The 17,072-nt window shown below is 38.3% G+C and overlaps 1 protein-coding gene across 13 annotated transcripts in view; it reads left to right on the forward strand.

Moving 5' to 3' along the window:
* Mkln1 (muskelin 1) overlaps positions 1–17,072 on the forward strand; it is a 155,976-nt gene that overhangs the window by 107,690 nt on the left and 31,214 nt on the right. For all 13 annotated transcript variants that reach the window (XR_010065709.1, XM_063286758.1, XM_063286756.1 and 10 more), the window contains 2 exon segments: positions 3,342–3,563; positions 7,015–7,144. Coding sequence is in view for 12 of the 13 variants with exons in the window: in XM_063286758.1 (XP_063142828.1) it covers positions 3,342–3,563; positions 7,015–7,144 (352 nt within the window). In the remaining variant the exon portion in view is untranslated.

Raw genomic sequence — 17,072 nt, forward strand, 5'->3', positions numbered from 1 at the left:
CAAAGAAGAATATATCATTTTCAGAAATGGAGACTGATCTATTAGCATAAATGAGAATAGGGATTATAGTAGCATAAAACAGACATAAAGTGTACAGGGAAGACTGTAAATGACAGTCAGCCAGCTTCTCTTAAAATATTAGTAGGGGTTGGGGATTTGGCTCAGTGGTAGAGCGCTTGCCTAGCAAGCGCAAGGCCCTGGGTTCGGTCCCCAGCTCCAAAAAAAAGAAAGAAAAAAGAAAAAAAATATTAGTAACACTAAACTTAAAACCACTATTTTTAGCTAGTAGACAAAATTATGAAGCCACTAAGAATTAAAATGAGACTGGTATCCATCTACTTTCTGTGCTCTTTTGGCTTTCCATAACTATGGTGAAATAACTGAAGCCTTTAACTTAGGAAGAGAAAAAGACTAATTTTGGCTCCTGGTGGTGATGTTGTAGTCTAGGTGGCATCATTGCTCTGGGATTCTGGTAAGAGCAGCACATTATGACAGAACCATGTGGCAGAGCCACACTGCTAACATGAACTGATGCACAGAAGAGAAAGAAAGGGCAGACTAGAGTCTCAGTCTTCTTTGTGCTCACAATCCTAATGGTCTAATGACCTTCCAAAGACCACAGCAACTGTCAGTAAAGCCAGACTATTAGCCTGTAGACCTTTGGGAGGCACTGCCCATATAAATATAGCAAATGCCAAGAAACAAAAGAGCAACATTTAAAAACATATTCAAGAAAAAATAATATGAGCCAAGTGTTAAAGTTCTTACTGAACTGCCCTTTAAACAAACTAAACACTTTAAGAAATTATGGAATGTGAGCTAGCCAGGAAGTAACAGGAAGAGTCCTGTGAAGATCCATCTTGACTTCTTTCTGTACCAAAGTGGGTAGTTGACAGAGCAAATAGATAAAGATGCTGTTGCAAGAGAACACATTAGCAGTGATGCTGAAAACAAGTGTTCTTCCTATAGGAAGTCACCAGTTTGTGCAAGCTTTTTTGAAGGTAGACAGCAGCAAGATCACATCCAGCCACTAAAATCAGGGACTAGAAGTCTATATACCTTGAGCCAATAGAACGCTATGGGTTAGGGACTAAATAGCAGGGCATCCTCTAGTCTGATGAGGTAGCACTCAGCTGTGATAATTCATGAAAAATTAGAAAATGGGTAGAATATAGAAGAAGAAAATTGGGACTCTCCACTGCCTATTGGTTTTAGAAAATATCAACCCGATAGAGTAGATAAGTAGTTTTCAATTAGGGTTTTAATTAAATACAATTACAATACAATTAGGGTTTGTTTATAGAGTGTGTGTGTTGGGGGGAAAGTGGGTGTTCATTTTGTAGCCCTAGCTGGTTAGAAGATTACAATGTGGACGAGACTAGCCTCAAACTCAAAAAAGATTTGCCTTGGCTTCCTGAATGCTGAGATCAAAGGTATATGTCACTACACGCACTAGTTGTTCAAATTTGATTTATAAATTTTTATGAAAATACCATCCATAATTTATCATTTTTTAAACTATTTCTCAAAGATCAAAAAGTACAAAATAGCACAGTTAAAATATGTGTTCCCCTTGCAGGGGATCCAAGTTCCTAGGCTCTGTGTCCAGTAAACTACAACTACCTATAACACCAGCTCTGGGAGCCAGACCTTCTTTTGAGATTCAAGGACACTTTTTAAACATGTATACATGCCCATGCATAGACACAGGCACACACATTTAAAGTTAAATGCTAAAAAATATAGATGAAAGACTAAATAAAGATATAAAATAAAGAACTAATTGTTAAACTGGGTAAACAGCATCAAGATGCCTAGAGTGATGAAAATTCATTGATAATTAACTAATAAAAAGTAATATGTATCAGTACAGGAATACATAGTGTATAAATAAAAGTTATTCCTGTTCCATATTCTGTGTGCTGGCAGTGTGGGGAAGAGTCTCCATGCTAGTACTGTGCCCCTCTCGGTTTTTGTGAATTAGCAAAACCAAGGTGCTTATACTGTAGCCCTGATGACAGTTAAGAATGTCACACCAAAAACTCAAAAGGAAAGAGCAGTACCAGGCCAGCCAGGCTATATAGAGAGACCTTGTCTCAAATAGACATACACACACACACACACACACACACACACACACACACACACACACACACACACACACAGAGAGAGAGAGAGAGAGAGAGAGAGAGAGAGAGAGAGAGAGAGAGAACACATGCTAGAACCTCTTTGTAGTTTTTCTTTTAAATTGGTCTTTATAACTATTAAAATAGCTTTGTGTTAAAAATTAAAAAGTAATTATATGATAAAAGCAGTTCGGTGGAAGAAGAGCATCAAACTTGTAACAACAGTGTTGTGCTTCAGTGAAAACACATATGTTTTCTGAACACAATATATTCTTCAAGCATAAGTGCCACATAGCTTTGATAGCTGAACTTGAGCTTGACTTTGAGATGGGATTTGATTGTTAATATCTTGTAACAAACATCTTTTCCCCTGTGTTATTTTGTAGAAGGCTGCAATTTTTATTTGAAGGAGTGTAAGAAATCAAGGTTGTTTTGAATCACGTTTAAGTCAAGGAAAATTAAACTTATAAAAATATGCAGAATTCTTCACACTATGGAAATCAGTCTGGAGATATGTTTGCAAATGGTTTTTGTTTTTGCTTTTGCTTTGTTTTGTTTCAGACAGGGTTTCCCTGTCTTAGCTGTCCTGGAACTCACTCTGTAGACTGTGCTGGCCTCAGACTCAGAGATCTGGCTGCCTCCTGAGGATCTGGGATTAAAGGGGTGTGCCCCCCACTACCTGCTCCTTGTATTATTTTACAACATAGTTTGAAGAGTTCTGTTAAATACGTGTAGAAGTTAATTTAGCTGCATCACTCTAATTTGCATGTTGGGTATCTGCTCTCATTAAACAGTGACAGCATCTCAAATTATGATGCTTTCCTAGTACTGAAAGGTCAGAGTTTTTCTGAGGAGGATTAAGAGGAGCATATGACCATGAAATATCCATAGAGTTATGATCAGTATGTACTTGTAGTGAGAACCAGTATATTATGATCATTGTGACTTTGGTAAAAATGTTTATATCATAGCATCAAGAAAACAAAGTTCCTTAACTTAGTGTATTTTAGTTAGGATGAATGAAAATTCGAAAGGTATTTTAAAAACTATACTGAATTTCTGTATGTGTGTATAATAATTAAGACATATTTAGTCTCATTAAGAGCAAAGTTCAGGGTTTCTTTGAGAATGTGAAAGCATACTCACTAACCTCATTTTGGTACCTGGGACAGGAACAAAATGAAAACCGTTCAATCTGTTGCTTTGTTCTTATAGATGTGTATGGACTCAGAAAAGCATATGATCTATACCTTTGGTGGTAGGATTTTGACATGTAATGGCAGTGTAGATGACAGCAGAGCCAGTGAACCACAATTCAGTGGGCTGTTTGCATTCAACTGCCAGTGTCAAACCTGGAAACTTCTTCGAGAGGACTCCTGTAACGCAGGCCCTGAGGACATCCAGTCTCGGATTGGACACTGCATGCTGTTCCACTCGGTAGGACTGTTCTGTGCATTGTTATTTTGTCTTGTGTATCTATAGGGAAGCAAAGCTTTTTCTAGAAATAAATGATGAGTACAGCAGTGGCAGGAAGAAGAGAACATTAGCTGTGAGCTGTCCTGTAGTCGTTCCCATCAGCTTAGAAACCCCTAGATGATTACTACCTGAAGATAGAGCCCGATGCTGTCACTAGTGACCGCACCGCTTGCCTAGCTAATGCATAGTTAGCTTTCCTTTTAGGACTTGATAATTTACAAACTTTTCTTAGCAACTAGAAAGATAGTTTTAGGTTATTTTTTAATTTTAGATTGATTTTATAGAATTAAAACGAGTTTATTGGCAAAATCTACAAGAAGAGTTTCCTTTCACTTTTTGAGTCATATACTGAAGTCCTCCTTTTGATGAACAGAGCCCTAGAGCATATGGTCTTGAGCATGCCTGTTTAAAGTATTCATTCTAGGAAGTACAAAAAGGATGTAAGGGTAAATTCCCATGTACAGTTGTCTGTTTGGTCAGTAAACAATCTGTATGTTTTTAATATTGTTTTCCTACCTTAATTTTATTCTCTGTCATCTTTTAGAGCTTATTTCATTTTATTGTGTTGGGAATATTTTCAGGAAGACTTCAGCTAGGATGTCCTGATTTTGCAGGCCCTTCATGTCTGTGGACTATGCATCCACAGATTCAAACAACTATAGATAGATAAATATTTTTAAAAATTTTTGTCTCCACTGAACATGTACGGACTTTTAAAAAACTTTATTAAAAAACTGCTCTTGTTTATAGTTTATAGTTTATAGCCTATAGTTTATAGTTCATACTAGGTATTAAAACTAATGTAGAGATGGTTTAAAGTACCTAAGAGGATATGTATATGTTATATGCAAATCCTAAAGGACTTTGGGACCATCAGGATGAGGACCTGTGCTGATACTGTGTGACAACTGCACGTACAAATAACACTGTTCTGTGTGACAGACCGATACAACCTTGAACATGGTGTTTACCATCACCATACCCACTGACAACAGAGCAGTGTTATTGATAATGCCCCGTCTGCATTTGTGCTGTTCTGACTCCCTGAGTGATGTCTTTTCAGAATTGGTTTGTTGAGGTCAGGATCCCATTACATCTGTGTACTGCACTCCTCTCCATCCATATCAGTACCTCGGCTCTTCTTTTCCCCACATGCATGCTACTTACTTCTGCTTTAAAAAAATCAGAATCATTTATAGTCTACTATGTTCCCCATCCTCGTTTGACTGTTGTATTGTCATTCGGTCTTTTAATGTATTTCTCTATCATACTTTCTGTAAGCTAGTATTTCTATCTGGAGGCGTGGTCTGTATTCACTATCCTTTCGGGGGAAGCCACGAGGGGCTGGGGATTTAGCTCAGTGGTAGAGCGCTTACCTAGGAAGCGCAAGGCCCTGGGTTCGGTCCCCAGCTCCGGAAAAAAAAAAAAAAAAAAAAAAAAAAAAGAAAAGTCACACTCGGGGGAAGCCACGAGCAAACACCAGCACTTCACTAATACTCTGATCATAGGATATCAATAGGCATTTAATGTCTGGTTGTAGTGCTTTTTATGTGTATAGTGAGTTTAGGAGCTATTAGTTTGATCAGTTATGAAATTTCCCATAACATTTTACCTATTGCTTTCAGCAATAGTCATCGATAGTCATTGTGTAGAGTTCATTAGATATCACACAATGGTGATTTTCACATGTTCTTGTTTCTTCTACATTTATTACTTGTAATTCTACTTTAGAATTAAAGAACAGCAAAGCATCATCCTTGTGTCATGAATTGTTTAGTTACTCTAAAATGAAACCATATGATTCTTGGGCCAGGCCTCAAGATGCACACCTGTGATCCCAGCAAGTTGGAGACTTTAAAGACATGCAGACCATGAACCTGGGCTATACACAGCAAGTTCAAAGCTATTCTGGAACATACAGACAATCCCCATCTTAAAAAAATCTAAGTGAATGTTGGGCATGGTAGTACACGCCTTTAATATGAGCAGAGGCAGTGGAACTCTGTCAGTTCCAGGCCACTCTGGCCTACATAGTGAGTTGTAGGTCAGCCAGGGCTATGTAGTAAAACCGTCTCAAACAAGTAAATCTAAGTGAATGGATGAATGTCTGATTACTTGTCGATTTGCATGTTAATGGATTCAGGTTTCAACATTAGCCAGTGAATCATATAAAATATTGTAATCATGAGCTCATGAATTTTTATATACATATTTAAAAGTAAATACTGTCTTTTTATCAGTTTTTTTTTTTGTTTCGTTTTATTTTTTAAATCTGTCTTTGGCCATAAGGAACTTTTTCTTTACCCTTATGTGCACACTTAATTTCTTTTGGCAAAACAAAGGGCAAATCATGAGTTCTTACTAATAAACCTAATGCAAGTTAATTCTTTTCTTCACCTAGTGACTTTGACTTTTGTGCTTGTGTATCTTTGAAGATTGAGGTCTTAGTTCATGGCTGTTACAGTATGTTTCATCAGTGATTTGTTGTCAAAGCTGACAGCAAATTCACTGTGCTTTCTGGTGAATTTTAATTTAGGACTTAGACCATAAAAGTATATTATCGAAAAACTGAATATAAAATCAGTACAATATTTCTGATATGGTTAGAATTCTATGTATAAAGTCGTAGCTTTATATACAGATAGATTTTTTATTTTTGTTTCTGTTTTTAGTTTAATATTCTAATAAAATATATATGGTTATAAATTAAAACTATAACTCAGGGTACTTTTAGAGAACTCTGGTTTATTTCAGGAGTGAAGTTAGATTTCTTCCTTATGAGTAGCTGTCCTTTATTATGTTTTGACTTACACAAACACACTTCTTGCTTGCTGGCTCACTCTTATTTCTGCTCTCATAGTTATACAAAAGGCAGAGTCTTAGTCAGGGTTTGACTGCTGTGAACAGACACCATGATCAATGCAAGTTTTGTAAAGGACAACATTTAATTGGGACTGGCGTACAGATTCTGAGGTTCAGCCCATTGTCATCTAGGTGGGAGCATGGCAGCATCCAGGCAGGCACGGTGCAGGAGGCGCTGAGTTCTACATCTTCCTCTGAAGGAAGCCAGGAACAGACTGTGCATCCTCAGGCAGCTAGGAGGAGGGTCTCCAAGCCCACCCCACAGTGACACACTTCCTCCAGCAAGGCCACACCCTCTAATAGTGCCACTCCTTGGGCCAAGCATATGCAAACCATCACAGGCAGCAATCTGGCTATTCAGTTTTAGTGGGATACCTTAGCAGTGGTAGTGTGGAGAGACCTGCCTCGTCCCTCTTCATTTGAGCAAAGTAGTGATATGTGGGATCACTCGGAGACTGCTCTCGTAGGGATGTAAAGTGTGAAGGCTCATTCTCAGTGCTTTATTGGAAATGACAACTCCCTTTTCTCCTTTTTTTTTTTTTCTTTTTAGAAAAACCGTTGTTTATACGTGTTTGGTGGCCAGAGATCTAAGACCTATTTGAATGATTTTTTTAGTTATGATGTGGACTCTGATCATGTAGACATAATTTCAGATGGCACCAAGAAAGACTCTGGAATGGGTAAGAATATTTCCTGTGTTGTAACTGCTTTTTATAGGAAATTAATGTCCATTTTCTTCTCTTTGTAACCTTCTCTAATTGAAATAATTCTAAATTAAAGGAATAAAACTGTCTAATTCCACTGTTCAAAATCACATGATTTACTATTATTTTAAGGAAACTATAGTGTGTGAATTTCTGAAGTAAACGTGTATGTCTGTGCTTTGGGGAATGGACTTTGTGAAAAAGCAGCATCTGAAGAAATATTCTGACTTTGGCGACACCACCAACTTGAGTCCACTGTAGTAAACTGTAGGTAAGGCATGAGCACAGCAGAGTGGTCTCTAGGGTAGCCTCCTGCAGTCGTTCATACCTTGAAGATGTTCGAGCTTATCATCTAAGTAGGACCTCCTACTAAAAAGGTGGTTATTTACTAACCAGATTCTGTACATTGTCCTGGCATGGCTAGTAGTAATTCATCGTACACACTACTTTTTAAAGTCTCATTTTGATAATTAACAGTTAACCAACACAGTAATTGCTTTACCTATGAATTCTTTATCCAGAAGGGTAGATTTGATTAAGGCCCAGTTTGGCACTGGAGATAGAATTAAAACCAGCTTGTTTTTCTTTTCTTCTTTTAATATAATTTTTTAAATTTTATTTAATCTCTTTTTACAGTCCAGATTTTATCCCCATCTCAGTCTACCCTCTGACTATTCCACATCCCATAACTCCTACCCCCTTCTCATTAGGATGTCCCCATGCTCCCACCCCCACCTCACCAGTTCTCCCCACTCCCTGGGGCCTCCAGTTTCTTGAGGGTCAGGTGCATCTTCTTTGACTGAGTCTAGACCCAGCAGTCCTCAGCTGTATATGGGTTGGGGCCCTCTTATCAGCTGGTGTAATGTTCCCTAGGTGGTGGCCCAGTGTCTGAGATATCTTGGGAATTCAGGTTAATTGAGACTGCTGGTCCTCCTACAGGGTCACCCTCCTCCTCAGCTTCCTCCAGCTCCTTTTTAATTGAACCACAGCAATCAGCATCTTCTGTCCATTGGTTGGATATAAATATCAGCATCTAACTCTTTCGGCTGCTTGTTGGGTCTTTTGAAGGGCAGTCACAATGCTTATTGTGAGCACTCCATAGCCTCAGTAATAGTGTCAGGCCTTGGGGCCTTCCCTTGAGCTGGATTTCTCTTTGGGCCTGTGGCTGGACCTCTTTTTCCTTAGGCTCTTCTCCACTTTTGTTCTTGCAGTTCTTTCGGACAGGAAGAATTATGGGTCACAGTTTTGACTGTGGGATGGCAACCCCATCCCCCTGTCTTTCTACTGGAGGTGGGCTCTACAAGTTCCCTCTCCCCACTGTAGGACGTTTCATCTAAGGTCCCTTTGAGTGTTGAGAGTCTCTGGTACATTCTGGAGGGTCGCCCTACCTCCTACCTCCTGAGGTTGCCTGTTTCCATTCTTTCTGCTGGCCCTCAGGATTCAGTCCTATTCCCCCACCTAATACCTGATCATGTTCTCCTCTTCCCCTCCCTGTCTCCTTTCCTACCCAGGTCCCTCCCTCACCCTCCAGTGATTGTTCTTCTCCCTCCCAAGTGGGATTGAGGCATTCCTCACTTGGGCTCTTTAGCTTGTCAACCTTCTTGAGTTCTGTGGATTGTATCCTAGGAATTCTGTACTTTTTAAAAGCTAATATCCACTTCTTAGTGAGTACAAACCATGCATATCCTTTTCGGTCTGAGTTACCTCACTCAGGATGATAGTTTCTAGTTCCATCCATTTGCCTGCAAAACTCATGATGTCCTTATTTTTTTTTTCTTTTTTTCGGAGCTGGGGACCGAACCCAGGGCCTTGCACTTGCTAGGCAAGCGCTCTACCACTGAGCTAAATCCCCAACCCCCGATGTCCTTATTCTTAATAGCTAAAAGTATAACATTGTATAAATGAACCACATTTTCTGTATCCATTCTTCTGTTGTGGGACATCTGGGTTGTCTCCAACTTCTGGCTATCACAGACAAGGCTGCTATGAACATAGTGGAGCATGGTGGCATGGCACCTTTTGGCTATATGCCCAAGAGTGGTATGGCTGGATCTTCAGATAAATCTATTTCCAATTTTCTGAGAAATCTCCAGATTGATTTCCAGAGTGGTTGTACCAGTGTGCAATCCCACCAGTAATGGAGGAGTGTTCCTCTTTCTCCACATCCTTGCCAACATGTGCTGTCACCTGAGTTTTGATCCTAGCCATTCTGATTGGTGTAAGGTGGAATCTCAGGCCATTTTGATTTGCTTATCCCTGATCACTAAGGACTTTGAACATTTCTTTAAGTGCTTCTCAGCCCTTCAACATTCCTCTGCCTCTGTTTTTGATTGGGTTGTTTGTTTGTTTGTTTGCTTTTGGTTTTTTTTTTTGGGTTTTTTGTTTGGTTGGTTTTTTTTTTTTTTTTTTTTTTTGGTGATTAGCTGTGGGGGGGTCAGTGAAGATTTTTTTTTCCCAATCTGTAGGATGACAATTTGTCTTATTGACTATGTTCTTTGCCTTACAGAAGCTTTCCAGTTTCATGAGGTCCCGTTTATCAATTCTTGATCTTAGAGCATGAGCCATTGGAATTCTGTTTAAGAAATTTATCCTGTGCCAATGAGTTTGAGGTTCTTTCTCATTGTCTCTGTTAGATTCAGTGTATCTGGTTTTATGTTGAGCTCTTTGATCCATTTGGACTTGAGCTTTGTGCAAGTTGACAAATCTGGAAATACTTTCATTTTTCTACATAAAGATTGCCCATTAGACCAGCACCATTTATTGAAGATACTTTCTTTTTTCCATTGTGTATTTTTGGCTTCTTTGTCAAAGATCAAGTGTCTGTAAGTGTGTGGTTTTATTTCTGGGTCTTAAATTCTGTTCTGTTGATCAATGTGTCAGTCTCTACCAATACATTTAGCTGACATATGTAAAAAGGATTCCCTTATCAACAGTGCTTTTACAGAATAAATCTTAAATACCTGTATTGGAGCTGAGAAGGTGACTCTGTCAGTAAAGTGCTGCTGCAGAAGCATGAGGCCCCGAGTTCAGCTCGCCAGCACCCATTTAAAAGCTAGGCAGGGGGTGTGTGTCTGTAAGGCCTGTGCTAGGAGTGAAACAAGCAGGCCATGGGAGCCTGCTCTGCCAGTCTAGCTGAGCCGATGGGATGGTGTCTGTCTCGGAAAATAATAAGGTAGAGAACAATAGAAGAAAACACCCAGTGTTGACCTCTGGCCTCCACTGGCAGCGAGCATGCACACACACAAATACATATGTTGTTGGCATCATTTATGGGCACTATGTTAGAGTAACCCTTTTTTAATTAAAGTTGTTTACATAGAAGAGGAAAAAAGCTGGTCTAGTGAGATGGCTCAGTGAGTAAAGCCCTTGTGGTACACACCAGGTAACCTGAGTTCTATCCCTGGATCTCATGGTTTAAGGAGAACTGAGTCCTAGAAGTCACCCCCTGACCTCTTGCAGACATAATGTATGACAAGTAGCCTATTTACTCACACACAATTGCAATAAATAAAAATTTAAAAGAAGAAAATTTTTCTTTAAATAAAACAACACTGAAGAAAAACGTGGACTCATTTGGCTCTTAAGAACCATTCTCAGATCCTTCTGACTGGAGCTCAGGTTAGAGGTTTATTTGCTATTTTCTTTTCTTTGTGACCACCAGTAAGATGGACAGTCTTATAGCCTAGTCTCTGATTCAGTGACCAGGTCTACAGTCTTATATCCCTAGAGTTTTCCCAACAGTAAAGAACTGAGTAAATGGAAGAAGTGGAAAAAAACACTTGAAAATTTCCTCAGACCCAAAACACTTCAGATTACAAATGGCCTCTACAAAAAGAAGAGTTGAATTTTCAGAAGACCAAAAAGTCTTCTTGCCATTAAGGCAGATCATTGTGTATCATAGTGCATTTTTACATACTGTCAGAAAGAAGACCTCCTAAACTCTCCTAGAGCAAAGTGGGCTGCGCTCATGGAAACACGAGTAAGAAGACATAGAAACTCTCAGTGCCATTAGATGCTACAAGATAAAGAAAAGGAGCTTCTGAAATTTCTTAGAAAAGTTACTAAACTAGAGATATTTTTGTAGCCAAAATAGTGAAGAAAAAAGAAAAGAAGAAATATTTTTAGTCTACTAGGTAAATCCATGTTTGTCTTCTAGACCTACCCAGTTAGACAGCAGCTTAAACAGTTGCAAAATCATCTCTCTAAGAACAAGAAATCCAGAGTAGACCATCTGGGACTGATACAGTGACTCGGTGGTGTCTCCAAGGCCCCCAGGTTCACTCTTCTGCTGCACTGTTTTTAATAAAAGGCATTAGCTACCTGGAGACAAATTACTACAAACACAAACACTACACTACAAACATCATTCCTTTCCTTCAAAAGGAGGCGGGCAGGGAATGTGCTCCTTGTCCTGACAGCTCCCAGTGGGATTCTGCTTAGATTTCATTGGCTAGAGCTGTGAAACCAGGCTTCACTAGAGAGTCTAGGGAAGCATGTGTTTAGAGGAAAGGGGTTTGGAAATAGCTGTTGTCTCAAGATAGGTAGAACTTTTATATACTATCTTTTTTTTTCTTTTCTTTTCTTTTTTTTGGAGCTGGGGACTGAACCCAGGGCTTTGTGCTTGCTAGGCAAGCGCTCTACCACTGAGCTAAATCCCCAACCCCTATATACTATCTTTTTTAGGAAGATACTTTATATTTTAACAAAACAATAAAAGTGGCAAAAGAGAAACACAGAAGCTAAGAAAAAAAAGAAAATCGAAGGTAGGAAAACAAAGGGGATTTCTAAGATGTGACCCAGTGAGCACCAGTAGGGCACGGGGTTTTAGATCAAAGTAGGCTTTAAAGATGTATTTGAGCATTTGTAATAAAAATATTAATAGTCAGGTAGCATGTGACATAAAAGATTGGAGATAGGAACATGATAGAGAAAAGAAAATTTTTAAGAAAAAAAAGATCATTACAATTAATTTGTTTGGTCCTATAACAAGCAGTACTTTTTAAAAACAATAGAATACAAAAACTACAATCAGCTTAACAAAAAAATTGGAATTGAAATTTAGTGGGATGATAGTATACATGTAGTCAGCCTTTCCTGAGACAGAAAGTTGTTTGGCTATACCTGGGACAGCAGCCTCAGCTTATGATTCAGAAATACAAGTTTAGATGCTCATGCTGTCTTTCTGTCTACTAAAATCTCACTGTAGGAGGATATTGTGGAGGTGCGTGACTTAATTTATAATTACTTCTGACTTGTAAGAGTTATTCTAGATTTTTCTGGCATTCCTAGGGGACACAGGGACATGTGATTCAACTCTCCCTGTAAAAGCTTCAAGGATGGTAACTGGTAGAACCAGGTACATTGAAAGTTATGAGAGGATAGACTTCAGAAACACAAGTGGTTACGTTCATTCTCGCAGAGCGTTTGCAGACGAGCTACTACGTAGGATTTGATGGACAGTAATAACTTCATGTCTTTGGTGGTATCATTTCTTAGTTTTACTGTTAATTGAATACTAATGGCATGCTATTAATCGAATCCATCAGGGCCCCGTCTTCATGTCAGCCCCAGCAGCTGTTGTTATTTCAACCTTACTATATGCTAGATTATCTTTTATTGGTGGTAAGATTCTGATATGGTTAATCAATCATTGAAGCTAATTCAACTACATGGTGATAGAGCAGAGATTGAAGATTTCACTGTACTGAACCTCTTCCCAAAACTTAAAAAAAAAGAAAAGTCAAAGAGTAATAATAGTGGAAACAAAGCTACTTTAAAAATTTTTATTGTGGTAAATTTAATGGTTATAATTTGAAAACATTTAAATTAAGAATAATCATATAGTCATTTACAACATTATTATCTTTAATCAGTTATGACTACCAAATTGTGGCAGTTCTTTTAATATGTTTTTTGTTGTACCTACAAAGGTGAGCTCATGGTAGAGATTCTAAAGCAGTGGCAACAACAGAACTCAGAACGACACACGCAATCCCACTGTTCAGAGTAATCTTTAACATTTGATGCATCACCTCCTAATCTTTCAAAGGGTGTGTATAGTCAGTTTTGGTTTTGATATGTTAAATTTTACATAATTTTTTGTGATGATTTTTCATAGTTTTATTTCTGTGAACTTAAAGTAACAGAAAGGCAAGTTGTCTCATTCACTAGTTACTACTGTTGCCAACTCTTCCAAAATTAGCATTAATGTTTGCTGTGCATTGTTTAATTCGTTTACAGGGAATTAACCACACAAAGCACACAAATCCATTCATTAATTTAATAGTATTTGATTGTTTATTAACATTTAAGGTTTTTTAGACCCTCTCTCCTCAAATTGTTCATTAACTTCTATTTACCAAAGATTGTTTTAGGCAATAAGGATCCATTTGTGGGCCCCAGGGAATAAGCTAATTCAAAAAGTTCATATTCCAGTGAAGACTGGTGCAGTTGCATTCCAAGCACTGAGAAGAGAAGAAGTTGGGTGCTTTGCTAATGAGAAGCATGAGAGGCACCCTTACGATACAGTAGTTTGGGAAAGCATCTCTGAGGAGAGAATATTCATAGTAAAAATGAGGAGTAAAGAATTAGAACCACCACACAATGTTTGTTTTGTTTTTTGTTTTTTTCTTAAATAAGCTTTTATAAGATTTTGTTTCTGGGGGTTAGATTTATTTTGAGGACACCACTATTAAGTATACATTTTCTAAGTGGCTGATTTTTACAATAATCCTAACAATTTCATTGCTCAAAAATCTCTAAACTAGTATATTATGTGTTCAGTGTTTTACTGAGAACTTTTCTGGCAGAGTTGAACATTGAGTTTTAACTAGCTGGTAAATGTGCCCACCTAAAACTTGAAGAGTTATGCTTGGGATTGAAGAACACACTGATGCAGTTGACCTGAAATTAATCTTTTACTTCTCTGTTGGTTGGTTTTGGTCTGCCCCCATCTGTACTGCCCCTTTCCTTTTCTCTTTCCTTCCTGCTCTCTTTCTCATGCCTTCCCTTTTTGCTCTCCCTCTTTTTATTTTCTTTCTTAAAGTATTGTAGTACCTGGTGGGGATTGAGAACCCCAGTTTTAGCTCTAGGGTTCTATTTCTGTTCTTAGGTAGCCTTACCCAATGTCTTAGACCGTGCATCTGCACTTGTAAATTACCAGGGATATAGTTGAAGAAAGAGGGGTCGTGGCCTGTGCACGGCCTCTGTGTTAGTGGAGGTGATCTAATCCTCTAGTTTGGCTGGTATTGTTGGGTATCTTTGTTTTCTCCAGTGATGCCGTCACTACCCTCGTGTAGCATTGATTCATCCAGTCACCGTCAGGTCACCTCACTGTTGCATTACTTATGAAGGACAGAGCCATAGGCCTAACATTTAATCTGTAGGTTGTTTCTGGTCGCTTATAGGTGCCAAATGATAAGTCAGGCGGTAGGAATACAGTTATGAATGAATATGGGCTCTGTCTTCATATAGCTCTTTTTGTGAATGGAGGAGACAAAGCAGTAAGCTGATCTAACTTTTTGATTAAAGCTAATTCAGATAAGAGGAATCTTTTGCTTTTGACAACCTGACTTCATGAGAGGTTATAGCTTAGTTCCCCAGCCCTGTTCTTGCTGCTGTATTCCTTCTGCACTGCTTATCTCATTAGCACCGACTATTGCCTTTAGACATGACATTGCTCTTGCCTTTGACCCTTCTGCTATCCTAGACCCCGGTTTCCCATCTTACTTCCAAAATCTAATTTTCCTCACTCCCCAGATCTTACCTTGTAGATTTTGGTCTGGAAATTCTTCCCCAGCTTCTCAAGACGGGCTAGGAATTGAAGCAAGTGGTTCCATCCTTAGTGGCTAACACTATCAAGGGGCAGCCTTGACTGTGCATTCCACAAGCTTGGGAAAACTCTGAGGAGGGACACATATTTTATTCAGAATTTCTTTAAAAGCATCTAGACTCTTACATACCTTAAATCTCCTGTTGACATATACTGTACAAAGTTAGATATTCAGAAGACCTCATATCATAAAGCATGGCATGTTGTATTGTGTTTGCATAGAATTATTTTTACTTTAACCAGTGTACACTTACATTTTATCTCACTAGAGCACTACTCATCTTTTAAGGCAAGAAAAAATTTTTTGTCATGAGGTGAAATACTACTTAAATTCCCACATTGTCAAATGTTCCTAGAAAACACCAGTTTTACCTGTTATGTAGTTGTTTTGTAATGTATTAAGCCATTCTGGTATTTATTAGCTGTTTTTCTGAAGCTTTTTTCTTTCAGTTAATTACTGTAATTTGAGATGGATTTAATATATAATTACATGTTTGTGCTTCACTCATGTGGGTTCTTTGATTAAAACTACATTTACAATGTGAATTTTACATTGTATTGTTTGAAATCATAGAACAAGTTTAATTATTGAAATCCCCAGTTAGAGATGATTTATCTCTTATAGCAAAATAGCTCTTCTTTATTAACGCTTTCTATGTGTCAAATACTATAAAATCTTCAACCGTTGCTCTTTGTAATTATTTAAATATATTTCTCAGATTCAGCATCAGTATATAAAAAAACCTCCAACCTTTTTATTTTCTAACTCGATTCAACTCTTATTTTCTAACCTGTATATAACAACAATTTTGCATTTCCCTTAGAAGAAAATTATAATGTAATTGGTGGATGGCTGTAGCTTAGAAAGAAGGGATTTATTAGCATTATTAGTGTTGTGTTTAACATCAAAATTCAGTATGCTAAAAGTTGGGTTTTTTTCTAAATTGGCTTTGTTAACACTGAACACAAGTCATTTGGCATACTTCTCACATGTAACCTCCATGTTTGGCGCAGTCGTGAATTATGCTTAGAGGATTTGTGAGGCACACAGCTTTAGAGTTAGCTGTGGGCTGTGTTAGCGGGCTGCTTCTGCTTGGCTGAGGTCAGAAAGGTACATGTTGCAGAAATGTAACCCTCCTGTATTGCAGATCCCAAATCCAGCATTGGTGATGAAGAGCTCCTAGAGCCTCATCCTGCTACTGTGGTAGCTTCCTGTTTCCTTGTTTTAGACTTTAAATCCTGTCTCCTCTGACTTTCCATACTTGCCATTCTTTATTCCATTGTGTTCTGTTACAGCAGATTGATTGTTTGGTAAATTGAATCAAAAGACTTGGTCTGCGCCTTCAACAGTAGCATCTTGTCTAGCATCTCTGGACCTACTAATTCATGGGACAATGAGAGGAGGATTGGGCCAGCTGAGCTTAAAGTGTTATCCTTCTCTGACACTGTATTATATTTACTCTCTCCTCTCATACAAGGGTTGCATGAGTCAGTGTATCAGTTTATTTCCCCGAAACCCTTAAAACAAAATCATACTTTAAAGTTGTCTGTGGGAATGTATTTATCATGCTTATTAACATTGAAGAAAACAGAAAGTTGTAAGAAGTTGCTTTGGTTTTGACCTTCTTATATTATACCAGTGATTAAGACCCAGTCAGGCAGTACAGAGGTCCTAAGCTAATGACTTCTTGTTATTCTTACTGTGAGGTTTTTTCATGTATCTTTTTTGAGACAAGGTGTGGTGCATCCCCAAGTGGGCCCTCGCTGGCTGTGTAGCTTGAACTTTTGATACTTCTGCCTTGACAATACATGCATGCACCGTGACCCCTAGTCTGTGCAGTGCTGGAAACGGGTTATATGCCATATGTACAAATATACATGTGTACAAAACACATATATACATAAAGTAAAATACACATTTTTGTTTAAAAAAATGACAACACTGTTGTTGCCTACCCAAGAGCCACTACCCCCCCCCCTTTATCTATACCATAATTTTTTTTTAATGACAGTTACCCAGTCCCAGGGGAAGAATCATAGCTACTTTAGCCAGTCGTTGTTATCCTTACCGAG

This window comes from Rattus norvegicus, chromosome 4 (genome assembly GCF_036323735.1).
Source record: "Rattus norvegicus strain BN/NHsdMcwi chromosome 4, GRCr8, whole genome shotgun sequence".
NCBI classification, from domain to species: domain Eukaryota; kingdom Metazoa; phylum Chordata; class Mammalia; order Rodentia; family Muridae; genus Rattus; species Rattus norvegicus.